Source organism: Echinops telfairi, unplaced genomic scaffold, assembly GCF_000313985.2.
Source record: "Echinops telfairi isolate 266 unplaced genomic scaffold, ASM31398v2 ScPeMD7_7469;HRSCAF=8507_0, whole genome shotgun sequence".
In the NCBI taxonomy this organism is placed as follows: domain Eukaryota; kingdom Metazoa; phylum Chordata; class Mammalia; order Afrosoricida; family Tenrecidae; genus Echinops; species Echinops telfairi.
Window position 1 is genome coordinate 88,202,955 of NW_022111372.1, and position 23,122 is coordinate 88,226,076.

At 40.3% G+C, this 23,122-nt stretch overlaps 2 protein-coding genes across 2 annotated transcripts in view; one reads left to right on the top strand and one right to left on the bottom strand.

The window, feature by feature from the left end:
• RBM27 (RNA binding motif protein 27) overlaps nt 1–4,259 on the bottom strand; it is a 100,351-nt gene extending 96,092 nt beyond the window's left edge. The window contains exon 1 of the mRNA XM_045284723.1: nt 4,047–4,259. Within this exon, the coding sequence (XP_045140658.1) occupies nt 4,047–4,105 (59 nt within the window). The 5' untranslated portion in view covers nt 4,106–4,259. The remainder of the gene's footprint in view (nt 1–4,046) is intronic.
• A 15,480-nt stretch (nt 4,260–19,739) lies between these two features.
• Nucleotides 19,740–23,122, top strand: part of LARS1 (leucyl-tRNA synthetase 1) — an 88,096-nt gene continuing 84,713 nt past the window's right edge. The window contains exons 1-2 of the mRNA XM_004696697.2: nt 19,740–19,839; nt 22,547–22,607. Of these exons, the coding sequence (XP_004696754.2) occupies nt 22,563–22,607 (45 nt within the window). The 5' untranslated portion in view covers nt 19,740–19,839; nt 22,547–22,562. The remainder of the gene's footprint in view (nt 19,840–22,546; nt 22,608–23,122) is intronic.

The following is a 23,122-nucleotide window of genomic DNA, read 5'->3' on the forward strand; positions in this document are numbered from 1 at the left end:
AAAAAAAAAAAAGAAAACCCAGCAAAAACAAATAATAAGCCATCGCAAAAAATACGGTTCAAGCAAAACTGCTTTTACAAAAAAATTCACTATGATCAGAGAGAACCTTCCCAGAGGACACCACTGGGTGCACTAAGAGTTGCTTGATGCTAGCCCACTGGGTAAAAAACGCATACTACAAATGCTCCACTCTGCCCAGCATAATTCTGGTTTTTTGGGGGGTAACCCCTCTCATACTCTCTAACCAGGCATACTATGGAGATACTGTGGGTTTAGTTTCAGCCCACCACAATAAAGCAACTATCACAAAGAACTAAATCAGGAATGTTTTTGTTTCCCAGTGCATATAAAAGTTATGTTTATACCACACAAATACTGCAGTCCACTCAGTGTACAATATTATGAAAAAGTTTGAAACACTGTGAGAGTTGCCAAACTGTAACACAAAGGCATGACGTGAGCACATGCTGTTGGAAAAATGGCACCGACAGATGTGCTTGCTCAATGAGGGGCTGCCACAAATCGTCAATTTGTTAAAAACATACCGTGCTTTCACGAAAACAAGCAGTCCTGGCTGGTGCTGTGGGTTAACCATTGAGCTGTTAACCAAAAGGTCAGTGGTTTGAGCCCACTAGCTGCTCCTTGGAAGAAAGATCAAACAGTCTGCTTTTATAAAGATTTACAGTGTTGGAAACCGTAAGGTGCACTTCTACTCTGTAAGGACCTTATGAATCACAAGTGACTCTCAATAGCAGTAAGTTTGGTTTATGCCTATACAGTCTCTATCATTAGGATATTGGAGGGGAAAGGTAAAGATTTGTTAAGTACAGCCTGTTCAAGCAGCAGGAGAGAAAGATAGAAACTTCTTGACTGAATTATGTTTTCCCTCTTTTATTACACTACCAACAAAAAACGGTAGTACTGAGTTTTTCCTTGCCAGTGAGTCATTTCTCCCAGTCTCTCTCTCCTTCTATCTTTCTTCTGGTAAAGATCTCCCTCCACATCTGTAAAGAGAGTGGAAGCTCTAATATCTCATGTCATGTCTAACTTGAAATCATAGAGAAACAATGTCAAGTAAACATGTTTAGTTTATAAACAACTCCTAACTGTTGCTACATGCCTTTGTGTCACCAGTGCAAGATGCAACACCTTTCAAAACCCCTAAATACTAGAGGATTTGTATATTTTGGTATTTGTAAATTAAGTTAAATGAGAAAGTGCCAAGGATAGTTGTGTACAGTCAATATATTTCTAACATAGCCACTATAACTACATTATCTGAAGATCTAGCAACTGTTCTGAAATGCTATGTTGCAATAACATGCCAATCTGCTGTGAAAATTTTCTTGAATCTGGAATATGCAAAAACAAAATTTACAAATGTAGCCCACTTTAGCATATCATATATTATAATTAGAATGTCTAAACGAGAAATAATGCCCTATGACAACATACTAAGAATGAAAGTATTTTATCTCTGCATTTGCATTTATTAGATCTTATTAATAGCCTGTCTAAAGCCATTACATTCTTGAACACTAAGTAATTTGTCTTCTAAAAAAAAAAACAAACCCTAATACAGTAGCAAAAAAATAAACAGAAAAGAAGCATGACATGTGCTGTACGTTAAGCATAAAACTCAAAGATAAATGAAGAAACACAATTCAAGTAATCTTCTGAACTCTTAATTTTAACCCATGAATATTACAGAATGTTTGTGAATATTTATCAGTCTAATTAGCCAAAAATGCCAAAAGAAAGCATACTTAACAATTTTTTAGTTCCTGTCTATGTAAATTTGAACATTAAAAAGGTACCCAACTAGAAGAAGACATTTAGGAAGTGCAAAAAGAGGGCAAACTATAATAATGTTGAAAGTTATCTTCTAACCAAGACATAAAACATACCTTTAATACATTTAAAAATATCTCTTCTGATAAAGAAAATCAGTTTGCAACTGCAAGATGTCAAAACCACGGGAATAGCAAGTATACAAAATAGATTTATTTTTTTAATCTTAAATAATTTAAGAGTAAAGAAACTTTAAAAACCACAACAACACGGATTCTTTTTACTTTTTCGGCCTTCCTGGTCTTTGCTCAATTTCACAAAATCTATGGCATTATCTCCCATCTTCTTCAGAATCCATGTTTATCATTTCATGTCTCAAAATTTCCTCCTAATAATTAAGATGAACATTCAAGAGGCCCATATAACTTCCACAAAATTTTCAAGTGTATCCAGAGTCATTTTCTCTTTAACTAGACCTTTGCTAATCTAAAGCTCAGAAGCCCTTGGTGAGCATTTATGTATGCTCTACACCAGTGGTTCTCAACCTTCCTAATGCCATGACCCTTTAATACAGTTCCTCACGTTGTGGTGACCCCCCCCCAACCATAAAATTATTTTTGTTGCTACTTCATAACTGTAATTTTGCTACTGTTATGAATCGGGTGACCCTGTGAAAGGGTCGCTCAACCCCCAAAGGGGTCACTACCCACACACAGGTTGAGAACTGGTGCTCTACACACACACTCATCCTCAGAATGTAAAAGCCACTTCCTCGAAAGTAGACTACCTCCCTTACCTATCCTGCCTTCAAAAGGGCTAATACACTGGACTGCCCATGACTCTTCCTACCATACATGCCAAGAAACCAAAGTAGAAAAAAAACCCTCAAAACCTCAACAGCCCCAACTTTACCATGGTTCCATTATCTCCTAAACTACCACTCCTCCTTCCTTTCAGTTCTCATAAACACTCCACTCTTCCAGTAAAGGGATCTGAGCTGCCCACCTCTCTATCCCCTCTTTCCCTCCTCCCCCCCCCCAATCAACCTTCAAGGAAGGTATGTATGCAGGAAATGAACCTTTCCCTGTCCACATGTGTGTCCTTTCCCCCAGGGGATTAAAGATATGGGACTCTGAGCTTTCCAATCTTTCCTCTCCTTCCACCTAGGTGAATTATGCTATAACTGGTTATAGCCCATTCCCCCTAAATAAATACTCCATAAGCCTAATCCTAGAAATGGTTATACGACAAAAAGTTATCTTTTTCAAGCCTCCCAATGAAATCTCTACATCTACCCCTACCAATAATATTTACAAGAACAAGACCTATTCATCCTTTTCAGCCCCTCAATAATAACCCTACACCCCTGCTCTTTCGGTTGTCCTTGTAATCTTTGAATACTTGCAAAGCCTTTATTCCTCCTGCTTTTATTCCTCCCAAATCTGTAGCGAAAATTCCCTACACTCTGCCAGCATACCTCTTTCAGCCCCTCACCCAACAATATTAGATACCGGGATAGGCTCTTTGGGCTTCAATTAAACTTATAAAACCTCAATATTCTTTCCCAGTCCCCAAAAAGATTTACAAAGTTCTCAGTTCTCCTAGCAGTCTTCGGTGATACTTTACAAAACCCTAGTATCCTTGCTAGCATACATATCAACGCCCCAGTAATTTCTAGAACCCTTCAATGGCCACATAAACCTTTGAACTTCCTCGAAATTATAAAATATTCTTGAATCCTTAAAGTGCACCAATTATCACTATATAGCCCTCGCTGCCCCTGCTATTCCTTCCTGGTCTGTTTTTGCTTTTTTAATTAAAGTCTATGATACTCCGCTTCCAGTCTTTTTAACCCCGATTAAAACTGTTTGTAAAACCCCCAATATCCTGCTATTCCCTTCAAGATTCCAATCATGCCAGGTAAAAAAAATCCCTCAAGAGCCTTACTATCCAGCCCTCTCCGTTCTCCAACAGTAACATTTCAAATTCTCACTCTCCACGCCATCCTTTCCAGCGCCCTAACATTTGTTATTTAAAAAGCCCTCGCTATCCCTGCCCGCTCCGTCCCCCAGCCACACCGCCTCGACGCCCCGCTCCCTGCCCCTCCCCCCCACAATGGTGCTAGTACTCGAGAAGACGTCGTCAGGACCTCCGGACCGCGGCCCCCCGAGTCCCCGCCGCCTCCCCTCCCCCCACGCCCCCGCGGGCCCCCAACGCCCACGTTCGCCGGCGCCGGCCCAGCCTGCCTCACTCACATCGGCTCTAGTAACTTGGCCAGCCAGGACTTGAGGGCATCCACATCTTCTATGAGCATGGTGCAGGGAGGGCGGGCTCGGCCGCCGCTCTTCTTCAGGCCTGCCGTGGGTTTCTCCACGTTGCTTCCTCACGTCCACCTCACGGTTCCCCTTGCCCTAGACCACCGGGCATCTTAGGCGACTTCAACCTACTCCCCCGGCCCGGGCCTAACAGGAACTAACCCGAGAGCCCTCACTCAACCTAACGCGATTGGCTCAGGTGGGCGGGAAGTGGCGTCTACTGGCGAGCACGTGAACCAATAGATTTGAGAGGTCTGTGTGCTTACAGCCAATAAAAAGACTCGCTCGCCCCGCCGGCTCGCCGTACCCAGTTAAGGAGGAGGGATATAGCGAGGTAGGTGGAGAGCGCAAGTGAACTCCTGGTGCAAGATGGTATCTTGAAGAAGGTGCTGTGCCTTTTAAAGGGGCCGCGGCGCCTTTTTGACCACGCCGCCTCCCGCCTCGGTTTATCGGCGTTTGCTGCTGGGGCTGCCTAGGGGAACCCGGAGAGCCCCTCATCCTGGTTCCTTCCTCTTGTTTTTCCTGGAAACACACTTGTGTCCCGAAGTGACTCAGCTATAGTAAATCTGCAACACAACGTGCAATACAGTCGACACACTGCACAGATGTACATTTTTACTTTTTTTTTCCTTAACACCCATTTTGATCGCTACTCACGCTTGTAATTTACTTACATTACGTAGAATGTTCGTGACAACCATGTCTTGGATTCCAATAATCGTCATTTTTAAAACGTGGCGTACGGATGTGAAAGGCTGAGGCCATCTCCGTTTTACCAGTGTTTTTAAAATATACATTATTTCCGAAGTAAAACAATTCTGGTAGTGTTTTGTGTAATTTAATTCTATTTTCGTAGCATTTCTAAAATGCAGAGGTTTTCCCCTTCCCCCGCCCCAGGAAAAACGAATTAAAAAAAAATTTTTTTTTTCAGTACTGGAAATTACTGAAAGAGGCAACTTCGTCTGAACTAGCTTAACTGAGAAATTCCTTGTGGAGTTTTGAAATCATTGACTTGGTACCGGAGTTACATGTTTATTCAACAATGTATAATCAGCATTGTACCACTGTAAGTCAAAAAATCTTGATACAAAGTCATAGAAACCTTTATTAAACAAAAATATCAAAATGTGAAGCTATTGTTTCTCAACATATCCACCATCTAGGTCTATACATATCTGAAGGCTGTGTTTCCATCTCTAACCTTTCCCTCCCCAAATTCTGTTCTCTTCCATTTTACTCCATATCCAAATGGCAGTTTGACATCCTCTGGTTCTCAAATTGTTACTACTTTTAAACGTTCTTTGAATTTGGGTAACAAAAAATGATTCTAAAGAGCTGGCCTGTAAGATGGATGGTATAAAGTTTCCCAATGAAATGCTCATAGGACTTGACAGCTCTTGATAGCCTCAAAGAATGAGCAGGTGCATTGTATTGACTTAAAAAAATTATTTGGTGCAAAGTTCTTGGCCTTTTTCTCACAAATGCAGTTATCAGTTTTCTTAAATCATCGTTACAATAAGCCCCGGTGATTGTCCTTTGTCCTTAAATAAAATCCTTCAAGATGGCCCCTTTGGAATTACAAACTGTCACATGACCTTATGAGCCAGTTTCTCTGTCTTGAACTTACCTGGCCCAGCAGATCCTCTCAGAAACCACTGTTGTAATAGGGCCTTTCTTTTTGAAGGGACCCTACTGAAAGGAAAATGAGTATTACTGAGACAACTTGTCTGCAGCCATCTACTAGTAACAGACATGCTTAAACAGTATGAAGCCTAATAACAATACCTTTTTTTTTTTTTAACATATCCTTGTATAAGGCAGGGGAGGGGGATATTGGGGAACAAAATACAGTAAGGCCCTTCCTCAAAGGAAACTGAACAGTTTTGGGAGTATGCTTGATAATAATAACACTGAAAATAACCTAATGAGTACATCTCATATAAAAAAGATGAACCAGGCCAAAATATACAAGCATATTAAATATGCATAGAGCAGGGTTAGGGAAACTTATTCTGTAAAAGTCCAGATAGTAAATATGTTTGGCTTTGTAGGTCATAAGATATAAGACCTCTGTGGCAATCATTCAACTCTGCCCTCTTGGCATGAAACCAGCTAATATAATATATGATATGGCTGTGTTCCAAGAAATTTTCTGCAAAATCATAGGAAATTTTTTTGTATTTAGTGTGATTTTCACATGTCATAAACAGTACTCTTTGGATTTTCTTTTCAACCATTTAAAAGCATAAAAGCCATTGCTACCGGAAGACAAAACAGGTGGCCAGTCAGATTTAGTCAGCTGGCATCCTTTGCCCACCTCTTATGCAGAGTGATAAAAAGGGATGGGCACTTAGAGATGATCTAGTGAGCCTCCCTTCTCTAACAACCCCACTAACTCTGCAAATGTGGAGGAAAAAAACTCAGAAAGCCTCAGTGATGTGCATGGACTCAAGCAAGTCTGCAGATTACAGAGCACAGGAGCTGCCAGATAGACCTGAATGAACCCCGAGCTTTTACATGCCATCCTTTCCTACTCTTCCTTCTCATTTTCTGTCTCCATTTACACTTAGCCGTGTGATTCCTTCAGTTCTTTCCAGCACAGAGATGAAGTGGTACCCAAAAAGTGACAGAATTAAAAGAGAGAGAAATGTAAAAGTGACTTGATTTAGGTCTGAAAGTAGGCAAGAACTTGATAACATTCTACAAATAAAATAGGTATTGCTTTACACAATAAACCGCTGCTCTGCAAGAATATCAAAATACTTTTCAAATGAACATACAAGGCAAATTTGTCAGGTCTTTTTGCAGAAGTGAAGGCAAAATACCAATTTCCTAGTGACCAAAGGCATCATGCAACCAAGCACATTACAGGGAGTAGCACAGACATGGTTACAATTGTGATATATGGATATGAGGATCCTGGTTGATTTTTTACCTTTTACTCTGTATTTTCAAATTGCAAAATTATTGTTACTTTTTGAAATTGGACACCTTATACATGTTACACACACACAAACACACATCCCAAAAACACCCACTGCCATCAAGTCAGTCCTAACTGCTAGCAATCCTGTAGGTCACAGTAGAATTGACCCATAGGGTTTTCAAGTCTGTAAAGCGGGCTGCAACATCTTTCTCCCTTGGAGAGGTTGGTAGGTTTAACCATTACCCATTAGGTTAGCATCTGAGTATTTTAACCACTGTACCACAAGGGCTTCTTTATTATTAATAAGGGTCATTGAAAACAGAAAACTATAAAAGCAGTCATGTAAAAAAACAACCTCCTTCAAAGAACTTGCCCTTTCTTGGCTTGAGAATAACTGGGCCTCAACAAGAAACTGTCAACTATACAATTTTGCACAAGTGGTGACAGAGGTAGGCCATCCAGAATCAGAGTGGATCTTGCCAGCAAATTGATTCCATCCTCCCTCACTTCTCCACTGTGTGGAGAGGAGCAGTCTTGGATGCACAATAAAAGAGGTTGAGAGTCATTTTTGTTTCTACGTAAAATGTTTAATCACAGCATGCTTCCCTTACATGCAATTAAATGAAGCTTTTGGTAGAATTTTAAACTTGTGCTTAGAAACAGACCCTCTCCTGTTAGTACTTTGGTAGGAGATCACCTCATTAAACACACTCATCAAAATACCAGTCTCTCCTAAGTAGTCCAGCTGGTGCAGAGAAGTCACTTGAACGGCTCCTTTGACTTACATTAAGGCAAGGTGAGTTGGCAAATCAATGGTGGGTCACCCAGCACAGTATTCTTGGTGATAGAAATGTAGATTGGTTTTCTTAAGAGAAGTAAGTTTTGTTGTTATTGTTGCTGTTGTTTTGTGCCCTCAAGTGGATTCTGACTCACTCTACTTGACAGGGCAGAACTAGGAGATCCTGGGCTGTAATCTTTATGGAAACAACCACATCTCACCCACACAGTAGCTGGTAAGTTGCCGATGGCCAGCTCTTCCTCATGTGGAGTGGAGAATGTTATAATAAGTATGTTATAAAGAACCTTGAAAAAGCTGCTTCATGCTATATACCTATAAGAACGGTTCATGTTGAGCAAAAACTGGCAATACCAACTGTTAGTGAACTGCTCATTGACATTGCTGGTGAGAACAGCTACTCAGAACACGAAACTACGCATGACCCAGTAATTGCACTTCTGACCATTAATTTCAGAGAGATGAAATCTATGCTCACAGAAAACTTGTCGACAGATATTTATTGCAACTTTAGTTGTAAGAGCTAAAATTTGGAACCAATCTAGAGATCTTTAACAGGTGAATGATTAAACAAACCAAGAATATACATACCATAAAATACTAAACCAAAAACCCATGCCCTTCCACTCATAGGCACCCTCTCTAAGAAAGTAGAACTGCCCACATGATTTCCTGTTCATATAGTGATTATGCATTGGACTGCTAACTGCAAAGTCAGCAGTTTGAAACCACCTACCACTCAGACAAAAGAAGGGGCAACCACTGGCTGAATTATGCTGTTCAAAAGAAGCCAGTCCTCGAAGCTTATACACTGCATCGTTTCATTTATATAACATTTCTGAAATAACAAAATTTTGAAATGGAGGACAGATTACGGGTTGCCAGAAATTGAATGTGGTCACCATGGGTTGGAATAGACAAGATGGCACCTAACAACCAGGGGACTGGGTGTGGAGAGGGGGGAGAGTGGCTTTAAAAAAGCATCAGTAAGGGTTTTTGTGGTGTTGGAAGTGTTAACTATCTTGACTGTGGTGGTAAATACAAGTGATACCAATGTATGGAACTTAAAGCATACACTCTCACCCACAATGTATGGAACTTAAAGCATACACTCTCACCCACAAATGAATGCAATAAAACTTGTATCAATGTAAATATCATGGTTGTGACATTGTACTATAATTTTACAAAATGTTATCAATGGGAGAGCTGGGCCCAAAGGCTGTCTGCATTATTTCAAAAAATTTGCTGCTTCAGATGTTGAGAGCTATACACTTGGGAGAAAAGGTTAAACTGGTGTCTCTGGGGGTGGATACTGGAAGTAGTTCTGGTCCTATTCTTCAAGGGCGTCACAGGTACGTATTGGACTGGTGTGGAGACAGACCTAGATGCAGAGTAGAAAAGCATCGGAGAGAAATGTGCAAAATTCTATTTCAGTATTGACATCTTGTTGGTTTTTTTTTTTAACAGTATAAAACCACAATAGTAGACTGACTGGACTCCCATGCCAGCTGACAGTAGACGATAACTGACCTCTCCTTACTATTAAATAAGCCTATTGGGCTTTGAACAAATCAACTAATAAGTCAGACTTCTAAAATATCCAGCACTCTGCCAAGCAATTTTGCATAGTTGATCCTCCCTTCAATTCATGTATTCAACCTTTCTTTCAACAACATTGATGGAAACCCTATCAATTACATATAGGCCCTGGGTATATAGCAGTGAAGAAAACTGGTATTCCTTTGGAGATCTAGTAGAGCAGAGGACTGATGAGAAATAAATAACTACATGTCAGGTGTTGTTATTATTAGGTATCAAGTTGATTTCCACTCAGTGATATGCAAAACAAAACAAAACGCTGCCCGCGCCTACACCATCGTCACAATCCTTGTCATGATTGCGCCCCTGTGCAGCCATGCTTCCAGTCTATCTCATTGAAGGTTTTCCTCTTTTCCAATGACCCTCTGCTTTATGAAGCATGATGTCCTTTTCCAGGGACTAGTCTCTCCTGATAGCATGTCTAAAGTACATGAGACGAAGTCTTGCCATCCCCACTTCTAAGGAAGATACCCGGTGATACTTTCAAGACAGATGTGTTGGTTCTGTTGGCAGCCCATTGTACTTTCAATATTCTTCACCAACACCATAATTCAAATACCTCATGATTCAAGTGCTATCTCATTGGTCCAGTAGTGAGGATTTGGGTTTTCTTCATGCTGAGTTGCAGTCCACCCTGATGGCTGCAGTCTTTGATTTCAGTCTGTAAGTGCTTCAAGTCCTCCTTGCTTTCAGTTAGGTTGTGCCGTCTGTATAGCAAAGACTATTGATAAGCCTTCCTTCAATTATGACACATAATGCATCCTTCATATTGTCCAGCTTTTCAGATTAGTTCCTCATAAGACAGATGGATGAATTATGGTGAAAGATAGAGCCCTGGTGCCCTGATTACCTCACTTTAAAGCATTCTGATTTCCTTGTTCTGTTCGAATGACTGCCTCTGGGTCCTTGTACAGCTTCTACAGGAACACAATGAAATGTTATGAAATTCCTGTTTTCACGTTATTCACAACTTATTACGATCTACACAGTTGAATGCCTGCCTAGTCAATAAATAAACATCTTCCTGGTATCCCCCCCTTTCAGCCAAGATCTATCTTGAAGTCAGTAATAACATACCTTATGTCAAGTCCTCTTTTGAATTGAGCTTGAATTTCTGGCAGCTTCCTGTTGAGAAGCTCTGGCAACTGTTTTGAAATTATCCTCAGTAAAATTTCCCTTGCATAAGATATTAATAATATTGTTAGATCATTTCTGCATTCTGTTGGGTCACTTTTCCTTGGAGCTAGCATAGATATGGATCTCTTCCAGTTGGTTTGCCAGGTAAAGTAGCTTCCAAATTTCTTGGCACAGACAAGCGAGTGCTTCCAATACTTCACCAGCTTGTTGAAACATTTCAATTGGTGTTCCATCAATTACTGGGCCTTGTTTTTCACTAATGCCTCAGTGCAGCTTGAATTTCTTCCTTCAATACCAATGGTTCTTGATTATATACCACGTCTTGAAATGGTTGAAAGTTAACCAATTTTTTAAAAAATAATGATTCTTTCGATCTTCTTTTGATGCTTCCTGCATTGCTCAATATTTTGCCCATAGAATTATTCAAAATTGCAACTTAAGGCTTGACTTTTTGTATTCTTTAGTTGTTTCACCTTGTGGTATGCTAAGCAGGTTTTTCCTTTCTGACAAATTAACTCCAGATCTTTGCATATTTCATTCTGAAACTTTACTTTGTCTTCTCCAGCTACCCTTTGAAATTTTCTGTCAGCTCTTTGATTTCATGATTTCTTCCAATTGCTTTAGCTACTCTATGAATAAGAACAAATTGCAGTCTCTTCTGACACCTATTTTCTCTTGTCTTTTAGATAACCTTTGGCTTTCTTCAGGTATGATGTTCTTCACGTCATCCCCACAGCTCTTGAAGTCTTCTGTCAGTAGTGTTCAATGCTTTAACTCTATTCTCAAGACATTCTCTAAATCCAGTTGGGATATACTGAATATTGATTTTTGGCTCTTGTGGACCTGTTTAATTTTCCTCAGCTTCAATATCAATTTACATATAAAAAATAGATGGTCAGTTTCGCAGTTGCCCCCGGCCTTGTTTTGTCTGATTATATTGAGTGGCCCCATCATTTCTTTCCAGAGATGTAGCCAATTTGACTCCTATCTGGTAAGGTCAACATATATAGTTGCTATTTATATTGGGGACAAAACGTATTTTCAATGAAGTCATCATTGGTCTGGCAAAATTCTATCTTGTGATCAATCTCTATCACCAAGGTTATATTTTCCAACTACTGATCCTCTTGTTTTGCATTTCAATTATCAATGTATCTTGATTGCATGTTTGGTCAAATTCAGACTGAAGAAATTGGTAGAATTCCTCAACTTCTTCCTCAGTATCTTTAGTAGTTGGTTTGTAAATTTGAATAATAGTTGTATTAACTGGGTGTCATTGTAGATGTATACATATTATCCAATCATAGACAGCATTATACTTACAAATTGACCTTGAACTATTCTTTTGGTGATGAGTGTGATGCCATTCCTATTAAATTTGTCATTCCTGATTTAGTAAACCAAATGACTGTCAGATTCAAATTTGCCCATACCAGTCCATTTCAGCCAGGGACATCCATAGTTATATGTTCCTTTTTAGTTTGACAATGTCCAATTTTATTGGACTCATTCATCATCCATTCCACAGTCCAATTATTAGTGGATGTTTGTAGCTGTTTCTTTTCATTTTAAGTCATGCTCCATCAGCAGATAAACATCTTGAAAGCTCTACTCAATCCATGCCATTAAGGTTGATTCTATTTTTATTTTATTTTTTAACTATTTTTAGAAGGTTGCTCTTTCTAATCATATTTTATATATAAATCACTTTATTGAGGCTCTTACAGCCCTTATAAACAATCCATACAACAAATACACCAACATATGATGGTACATATGTTGCCATCATCATTTTCAAATAAACATGTTTTTCTACTTGAGCCCTTAGTATCAACTCCTCTTTTTTCCCCTCCCTCCCACCTTTAATTAATCATTAAAATGATAAATTATTATTATCTTCATATCTTACACCTCACTGTCTCCCTTCACCCATGTTTCTGTTGTTCATTACCCTGGGGAAGAGGGTGTTATACATCGATCATTGCAATCAGCTCCCCCTTCCTCCCCCAACTTTCCTCTACCCTCATCTTATGACTACTCCCATCATTGTTTCTAAGGGGTATATCTGTCCTGGATTCTATGTGTTCAGAGCTCTTAACTGTACCAGTGTACATGCTCCAGTCTAGCCAGATTTGTAAGATAGTGGGGGGCAGTGGGGAGGAAGCATTAAAGAGCTAGAGGAACGTTGTATGTTTTGTCTGTGTTGGTTCGTCCCTTCCTTGTGGTTAACAGGGTCACTTTGATACTCAACCCTTACACTATCATGTCAATTCCAGCTCAGCAGTGCAGGAGGACATAGTAGAATAGTCCTTTGGGTTTACCAGACTTTAAATTTTAACAGGCGCAGACAACCTCAGCTTTATCCCATGGAGCAGCTGGTGGGTTTAACTCATTGACCTTGTGGTTAACAGCTCAATGCATTACTTTGCAACTAGGGCATCTTTAGGTCAATCTAATTTTATTGATGAAGAAATCTTGGTGGCTAACCCGAAGGTCAGTGGTTTAAACTCATCAGCTGGGTAGGAGGAGAAAGATTCATGAGTCTTCTGCCATAAAAAAATTACAGTTGAGGGACTCTATTATAAGGTGCCTAGATTGTGGGCGTTTTAAAAAAAAGTCCCAATTTTTTGAAAGAATGCACGACAAGCTAGGGAATGGTCTATTTGGTCCATATAGACCAAATTTTTAATCATGACCCCACCCTCCCCTCCCCTCCCCGTCAATGGTGTCCCGCTTTAAATCTGGTCACCTTACTCTACTGGGACCATTCTACTCTTATGGGGTCACTATGTGTCAGAATCAACTTGACCGCAATGGATTTAGCTTTTGGTTTAACTTGGTTTAATGGTAGAGAGAGGAATCTTAGACATCATACATGTATAAAATAAAATGTGAAACCATTGTCACTGAGCTATGGTTGTAATCTCAATTATATGTGTTGACTGTCTTTTCTTGTTTTCTCCTTTCTTGCTTGCTTTTCCCCCTTCCTTCCTCTTTTCTTCGCTCCTTCTTTCTCTTATCCACTCGCTCCTTCCCTAACTCCTTCCTTCCTTATTTCCCATGCAGCCATTGGGCGGCTCCACCGTTGTGATGGTAATGGTAGTAGCTATTTGGATGCCCTATTTATAGGAACCACAAGCTGTGTTTTAATGACTCAATATGTCATGTTTCCCACATGAGCCCACATGACAGGGCAGTTGAAGTCCTACAGAGTATTGACAAGATGGCAGACTGAAATCTGTGGATCCTGAGTTTGGCATGGTGTAGCAGAAGTGTGTGATTTTCATTCCTGAGAAATGCAAATATCACCATTTTGGTGAGATCTTGAAAAGTGCAACTTCTCTAATTTGCTTACGTATTTACACTATGAACAGCAATCTCCCTAATAACAGTGGGTATTTGTACTACCTCATGTCAGTCAGATTTAGAATTTCCATTTATTAAGTGACCAAGCTGGCTTCCAGGATTACCAAATTTAACTTTTCAATTTTCAGTGTAATGTTTCTTGAACATTTATCATGTTCCAAGTATAGAGATAATCGCCTCATGTGGTGTATCCCATGTTGTCCTCACAGCAAACCTACAAGGTAAGTATTATCATTATCCACATTTTACACAGGAGAATCCAGAGCCTCTGAAGGTGGAAGGCACTTGTCTAAAGTCCCAGGGCCAGTCTGAGACAGAGCCTCAGTTGGGGCCAGCACGTGGCTGCAGGGTAGATAAACCCAACCACAACATACTCTGCCTTCCTGGGCTGTGGGCTAGACGTTTCACACAGCGCAACCTCAGCATGAGCTAAACTCCCACACCCAGAATTCATCCTTCTTCTGTTGGCACTCTTTGTTTGATCATTTATAAAAGCATCTGGTCACTACATTAGGATGTATAGTGTAGAACACAATGCAAAACAAACACCAATCATTTAAGAGGTGGGGAAAAGGCCCATTTAGGAACAAAGATTTCTAATACCTTACAAAACTAACAACCATATCATTAAATGTCACATGCCTGAAGGGTAGAAGTATCAAAAGAAATACCTACAATTCCTTCTATTTAAAGGTAGGGAAGTTGGGTAAATAGAGAGAAAAACAAATATAAGGTGAATTGGAGACAAGCCAATGATAGCTTTATGGGAACAAATTTAGACATGCTGACAAATTACTGACTGAAGCACTGTGACTGGTAGGGTGAGTTTGGAAACAAATCAGGGAAGTAAGCTCTGTTGCAGACTTTTAAAAAATGAGTACAATATGGTTTGACAGCTGGAGAACATAACCACACCATTTCAAGGTAGGAACTAGGTTACCAAGAGTAGGGAAGAGATTCTTGTGAGGAAATAGGTCAGCTATTTCCATTTTAATCGCTAAAATGTTTATAATGCAATTTTCCTAAAATAATAATAAAAATAGCTGACATTTTAAAAGTCCTTACTATATGCCACATGTGTATACATGCGTGCGCGCGCACACACACAGGTTTTACATTGTTTCCTTAATCCTCACAGCAATCCTATGAGGTAATTACAACTTTTTTGTGTGTGTGTAACCTAGTTGCTAAGTGAATTGCTTGAGGTCATGGAGCTCCTAGATGATGAACTTGATCTACCTGATTCAGGAATTTAACACTTATCTACTATGTTATTTTTCTAATTTCATGTATCTGAAGATATAAAGAGCACTGGTGGCATTCTTGGGCTGCTAAGCACAAAGTCAAAGGTTCAGATCCACCAGTTGCTCCAAGAGAGACAGTTGAGGCTGTCTCCTCCCATAAAGATTTAGGTCAGGGCACTTCTACTCTACCCGACAGGGGTCCCACGAGTTGGCAACAATTTGATGGCACTGGGTTGAGAAGAAGGGATAGGGCCTTGGTGGCACAGTGGTTAAAGGCATAACTACTTCAACTATACAGTATGCTCGAACTATTGGAGTTATGGAATGTTATAATATCTGTAAGAGTTTCCAATAAAATGATGAATTTAAAAAAAAAAAAGGCTTAACTACTTACTGTGAGGTTGGCGTTTGGAACCTACCAATCACTCCAAAAGAGAAAGATGTGGTACTCCACGGTGGTAAATAATCCAGAATTGTAAATGCTATGGACTAGTGTCATGCATTTGAACTGTGGTGCTGGCAAAGAAGATTGAAGGTACCATGGACTGAAAAAAAAAAGAACAGATCTGTCTTGGAAGAAGTACAGCTAGAAAGTTCCTTGGGGGCAAGGATGGTGAGACTTTTCACTTACTTTGGACATGTTATCAGGAGAGACCAGTCCCTAGAGAAGGGATATCATGCTTAGTAAAGTAGATGGGCAGCGGAAAAGAGGAAGGTCCTTGTCAAGCCGGATTGACACTGGCTGTAACAATGGGCTTAAATATAAGAATAATTGTTACAGTAATAATTTTTTTAAATACAGAATGAAAACATAGGAGGATGGCATTGGGTCGTTATGAGTTGGAATCGATTCAATGGCACCCAACAACAACAACAGTGAAATCAACTCCACCACAATGGGTAGAGAAGATATTCCACATGACCTAATAAAAAGCAACAATTGTCTGATTAAAAAGCCACATTACTAAACTGTAACAAATTATATTTTCTAAATGTGCTTTGAATCTCTTTACCTTTCTCCATCTGGGCTACTCCATCTGTAGTGCAAGCCACTATTATCTCACTCCTGGACAATCACTATAGCCTTGCTTCTACTTTACCTCCCTTCCGATCTCTCTTCAAAATGAACTATATAAAGCCTAAGTAGGACTGTGTTGTTTCCTTGCTTGAAACTCTCTGATGAGTTCCTATAGCTTTAAATGTCTGCTTCTTGCACTAGGCTGTGAGCTCAACACTTAATCAAGTATTTTCTCTCCAACATCTAAGATAGTGTCTGTATGCTCAAGATCTCCCTGCCATCGAGCGCATTCAGACTCAGTGACTCTATAGAAAAGAGTACAATTGTCCTGTTGGTTCTTGAGACTATAAATCCTTATGGGGGCAGAAACCCTCATCTCTCTCTTGCAGAGCAGCTGGTGGGTTCGAACTGATGACCTTGTAGTTAGCAGCCCAATTTGTAACCCACTACAGTCACCCAGGTTCCTTGACTTATACACAGTAGAGACTACACCCATATTTGTTTCATGAATGCTGAATTCAAACAACCCTTTAAAAGAAAGACTTTTAGATATATAAATGGGAAAATTTTAAAGGCAGAGAGGTAGATTTTTCATATTTACTAATCATATAATTACTTGCTTATTTTTTGCAAACATCTCATTCCTTCAGACTCCAAGTTCCACAAGGGCAGGGCCACATGTGTCTTGTTCCTTACTATGCTGTCTCTATGTAAGATTCATCTAACCACTGCTGTAAAGTTGATTCCAACTCACAGAGACTCGATAGGGTTTCTGAAGCTGTAAATCTGTGCTGGAGCCGATAATGTCATCTTCCTGCTGCAGAATGCGGGTGAGTTTCAACAGCTGACCTGTGTTTAGCAGTAGTGTTCGCCAGAGTGCCAGTAGGCCTCCTTTGTAAGGTTCATAGATGATAATAAAAATTATTTGCTGTATGAACAATCTTGACTTCGTGTGTGAATTATGTCCATTGGAAGCTGATGGATCAAAGATGACAGTAGTGGTTAGAGCTACAAGAGAATAATTTACTGTTTAAAAACACCCAGTATGTGATATTTCGCTACTGCTACCCTAGGAAGTGAATGTACTATTGTTATTATATTTAGGAAAGATAAAGATCCTTTCATCCATTCAACAAATATAAGGTACTTACTATGTGTCAGATGGAGCCCCTATGGCACGATGGGTAATTGCTCAGCTGCTAAGTGCAAGGTCAGTGGTTGGAACCCACCAATAGCTCCCCAAGACACAAGACCTGTCCATTTGTTCCATAAAGATTACAGTGTAGGGAGTCCTATTAGGAAATTCATGGATGAATCCTTTATTCACATATAGTAAGAAGCCTGGCAGGCTGGGTTTTTGGGATGGAGGGAGGCCTTCACTCTTGTGGAGGTGAGATCCCCATTCGATTGCGGGATCTGGTACCCCCAAATTCTACTTTATCCCATAGGGTCATTATGAGTCAAAATCCACTCAAGGGCACACGACAACAGCATGAGTCAGAAAGCATAATTCCTGCCACACCACAGGGGCCTTATAGAGACAAAGGGCTTCAGAAAGCTCTTGGACAAATGCAACTTTTAAAAATATTTAGCAGTTTTATTAGCACTGCATACACATGTCGTACACTTCAATAATTCAATCATATCAAGAAGAGTTGTATAATTATCAGCACACTCAATTCTAGAGCATTTTCTTCTTGTAGTCATTGCTATTCATGTAATTATTATTTTCTTATGGTGGCAAAAATATACACAGCAAAACATTCTCCAATTTCACTTCTACATGTATAATTCAGTGCCATTGATTATACTCTTCATGTTGTACACCATTATTATTATTTTCCAAATTATTCCACCACCATTAACATAAACTCCATACCCCCTAAGGAACAACTCTTTTTCTTTCACCTATGCTAACCACTGGTCAAGTTTGGTTTCTTTTTCTTTATAGTAGTTTTCTTGATACAGTATTCACATATCATACACTTTCATGGTTAAATCGCTTTTAAAAAGAGTTGCATACACATTATCACTATCAGTTCTAGCGCTCCCTCCCTCCTTCCGAATTCATTGCTTGCTTCCCAAATCCCCTCACCACCACCACTAAACTATGACATCAGCTATTGTTTCTGTGCCAAATGCAACGTTTCGATGAACCTTTTGAAGCTCCTTCCAATGTATTGTTTAGGTACTGAAAGTGTAATTGTAAATCGAGACCATTTCTGTGGTCAAGAAGCTCACAGTTCAGTGATAAACAGGCAATCTATCATTTTTTTTGTTTGTTTTGTTTTTTATTTTATTTTTTTGGCAATCTATCATTTAAAGAGATAAATTCTCCAAGGGAGGATGGGAAGGGGACTATTTTGGGAACAGTTAGGAGGGATATTTAGCCCAGGCTTGGGCAGTCAGGAAGTGATGTCTAAAGAACCTGTGGAAGGTGATGAATGTTTTCATGTTTAAGAGCCCAGAAATTCCTTTCCAATCTCCTCCTTCTCATCCAACAAATATTTATTGAACCCATACCATGTTCCAGGCACTTGTTACACCGTTACTAAATTTGTATTTCAAAGCCAATTGTAAAAAAAATAATTTTTTTTCACTTAGCTCATCCTGTAGGAAGACACACTGTGGTGTTTCCCCTCCCCCACCCTCTTAAATGCTTTGTAGATGTTTAATCAAAGTTTACAGAATTAGTAAATGAATGCCGGCTTGAGTTACTAATCTGACCACAAGAAAGCAAGAACGTGTGCGATGATAGAAACCTTTAATATTTGCCCTATGCTAAGTTACAGTCCTGGAAACTCACTAGGAGCAGTTCTACCCTGTCCTATGGGGTCGCTATGAGTTCGAATCTACCTGATGGCAGTGAGTTTGGTTTTATACGGTAGTCATTCGCCGACCACATGGACTGGTCGACACTTGATATGTTGCTAATGTCAGTGATGTGCTGAATTTAGAAATGTATTTAACTTAAATTGCCACCTGTGGCTAGTATTTACCGCATCAGGTGGTGCAGCCTTAAGTAACTACACTCTAATGGTCTGCGTCTGGCACTGCGACCTGGTGGAAGGTTTCAAGTACGTCGTTTAACAATGGAAATTGTTAATAAGTGGTTATAAAATGCCTACATGCTGAGTTGTTGGAAGCCACCGGCAGCAATAAATATCTGTGTGCAGTGGCAAACCATAATTGGCACCTCAGTCACTGCAGAGTAATCAGCTCTGCGCACCCTAACCGGGTGAAAAGGTTGTAGCAGGTTCCGGACTCCACCTTCAGCTCGCAGCTCTCTGGGGGGCCCCGAACAGCATCATGGGCTTTGTAGTTCTATAAACCCGTGGTGTCATTGCCATGGATATGGTGAGTTAACTTCCGGTGTCCCGCTGCCTTTGGGAATTGTAGTCAATAAATGCCTCACTAGATGTGGGCTCTTGTAGGCCAAGAACTACAATTCCCGGCGGGCGGTGACTTGCATCCGGTTGTCGTTAGGAGCTCGGCGATTGCCTCAGCTGCTGACGGTGTGCGCTTCCGGGTGGCGTCGTGGGAGGCCTGTCTGTACCGAGGGGAGGGGGAAAGGTTGTAATCTTTCCTTGGCAGGGATCTCCAGGGTCACTGTGGTGGGTTTGCAGTTTGCTGGCGTCATGGCGGTAAGTTTGGGCGGGAAGAGTCCGCTGGGCTGGGTCTTAGATTCGGGCTGGGTTGTCTCTACCTTTGTCGGAATGTCGGGACTCCGCACGTGCTAATTTCTGTCGCGCTGGGGGAACAACGTGTTCCTAAGGCGTGGCGTTCTTGGAGGAGTGTGCCTTTTCAACTGGCTGGCGTCCGAGAACGGATAATCTAATTTCACTGCAGTTTTTAAAGCCGAGGTGGGAAGGAGGATGTAACATTGCTTCCTTCTAACAACAGAAATTCCTGAGCGCCTCCCAATAAAGCAGACAAAAACCTACTGACATGGGATTTACACGTGTGTGTGTGTGTGTGAGTGTGAGGGGGGCGTGGGGGATACTATAACCAAATATGATAAAATACTGTGTCAGGTGCTGGTAAGTGCTACGAGGGGAAAAAAAAACAAAGCCGAGAGAAGACTAGGCGTGCGGTAGAGGGTAGGCGGACGGTTTTAACAGCAGTGGTCAAGAAAGGCTTTCTTGAGAATGTAACAGGGAAGCAGAGAACAGCTATTTAGACCTCAGAATGGGAAGACAGACCGGCTTGAGAGCTCAGGAATGGCAGTACTTAAAACCACAGCACTGGCTGAGGTCACTAAAGTATGTGTGGAGGGCACTTCGTTTTCCAGGAGATGCACGAACTGAGATGAAGAATACCTAACAAATGCAACTGAGGAGGAATGCCCGGTGTGTAGGACAGCGCTGTGTCAGGAACTTTGTGTGGTGAAGGAAGTGTACTATATCTTTTTTGTCTAATTTGGAAGCCACGAATCACATATAGCTATTGAATACTTGAAATGTATTTGGGTAAGGGACTGAATTTAAAAATTTTATGTAGTTTAAAAGTAAATAGCCCCATATGGCTTAGTCGCTCGCTGTTCTGTTATAGAGGATGCACACTACAGTTTGAGAAGCACTGGCTAAGGAGGAGGAGTATTTGGATTTTGGAAATTACCAATATTCCTGGGGACCACTTGAGGTTCATGAACATAAATTTAAAATTGAGACTAGACATGGTTGAGTGTTTTTTTTTCTCTTGCCACTTCCAGTTGCCTGTATGTAGGAGTGGAGTAGATAGATATGGTAAGAGAATTGGAGTGTTAACCACGCAAGGAAAAGTGCAGCATATACATGATTATCCAGCAGGACCATGGAATTTAAGGGAGAAGAAATATGGAGACATGGAGGAGCCCTGCTCGTGTAGTGGTTACGAGTTGGGCTGTTAACCTCAAGGTCAGCAGTTCAAAACCACCAGCCTATCTGCAAGAGAAAGACAGGTTTTCTACTCACTCTGGTAAAGAGTTATAACCTTGGAAATCCACAGGTACAGTTCTACCCTGCCTTCTAGGGAGGCTGTAAGTTGGAATATGGAGCCTTGGTGGTGTGTTTACTCATTGGGCTGCGATCCTCATGGTCGATGGTTTGAAACCACAAGTAAAGATTGGGCTTTCTACTCCCCCAAACAGTTATGGCCTCAGAAACCCACAGGGGGGTCGCTTTGAGTTGTCTTTGACTGAGGGCAGTGATGAGTTGGAATTGACACCATGGTATTGAGTTCGAGTTTGAGCTTTGAGTGAAGGAAGACTTGAGGAACTCTGGTGTTGTAGTGATTAAGTTAGCTGCCAAGTGGAAGACTAGTGGTTTGAACCCACCAAATACTCAACAGGAAAAAGATATGGCAGTCATTTTTTTTTTTTTAGTAACTTTATAGAGCAATTCTGTAGTAACTCTGGTGGCATAGTGATTACATGTTAGGCTGCTAACTGCAGAATCTGCAGTTTGAAACCCCCAGCAGCTCCAGGGGAGAAGGTAGGCTTTCTACTTTCCTAACGAGTTACAGTCTTTACTTTGTTGTTGTTAGTGTGTGTGTGTGTGTGTGTTTTAAATGTTTTTCTGTATATGAAATGCAGGCTACATAAATCTACGGAGACAGCCACTGGATTAATGGTTCCTTGAGGGTGTGGCAGGGGAGGTTGTCGGGGAATGGGGAGTTAATAAGGATGAGTACAAGAATGAAGAAAATGTTCTAAAACTGTTTGTGGTAATGATTGTACAACTCTTCTTGATGTGATTGAACTATTGAATTGTATGATATGTGAATTATATGTCAATAAAACTTTTGAAAAAAGAGTTCCAGTCTAGGAAACCCACAGGGTCATTAGGAGCCAGCATTGACTCAGTGACAGCTAGTGAGAGGGAGCAGTGTGACTCTGTCCTGTAGGGTTGCTAAAAGTTAGGCTCTACCCCACAGCAACAGGTTGTTGAAATCTGCTCAATAGTAGCAGATTTTTTAGTGACTACATGGGGTAAGGATCAGTTTTAATAAAAAGGGATCACCATCTGTACATTCCAGTGGTGTGGAGGAATCATTGAAGTTGGAATTCTAAAAGGATCATCTTTATATACTGTATATACTCAAGTATAAGCCGAGTTTTTCAACACATGTTAAAATGAGGTGCCTCGCTGATATTCGGGTTGGCTTGTACTCAAGTATATACAGTATATTGAAATCTTGAAATTATTGTCTGTGTAGCTATTAAAATTACTGAATTATGAGACAAGTAGTATTGGAGAGATTAACAACTAGCCAGTAATTGAAATCCTGTCTAAGAAAAGAAAGTTTGAGGCAAGAATCATCTCTGGTAAAACATGATGTTTACCTCTGCTTTGGTTTCCTCCACTTTGTCAGAAACACCTTGGATTAGATGTTCCAGAGGCCTCTTTCAGCGCTACCGTTTGCTGATTCTGCGGTACAGTAAATAGCATTTAGGATATATAATGTCAACAGCATTTCCTATGCTTTGTTTTATGCCCTGCCTTTAGCAGTTTATTTGCATTGTGTTATTGAATTTTGACAATAATCTTCTTGAAGTATATTGCCTGCAGTTCACAAATGAGGAAACTGATATTTAGAGAGTTTAACTAATAGTTCCAAGTTCCAGGAAAATCCAGGATTCATTTTTTCTGTTCAGGGCATTTTCTTTTGTTCCAAACTGCTCCATGCTTTCCCCACCTGCATCTATTTTGGAAGGTATCTTTAGCCAGTGTGGAATTTGCTGATCCTTGCTTGTTAACGGAAATGGACTTTTCAGATTGGAAGACAAAAACATTTTCTCCCTTTTTAAGTTACGTATAATAAGGAAGCAATATTTTTTGGTAGATATCATTGTTTCACTTTACTTTTTTCACTTCTTATATTTCAAAGTATACTTAATGACTGATACATGATTGTTTTATGGAAAATTCAGTAAGAAATCCCTTTAAG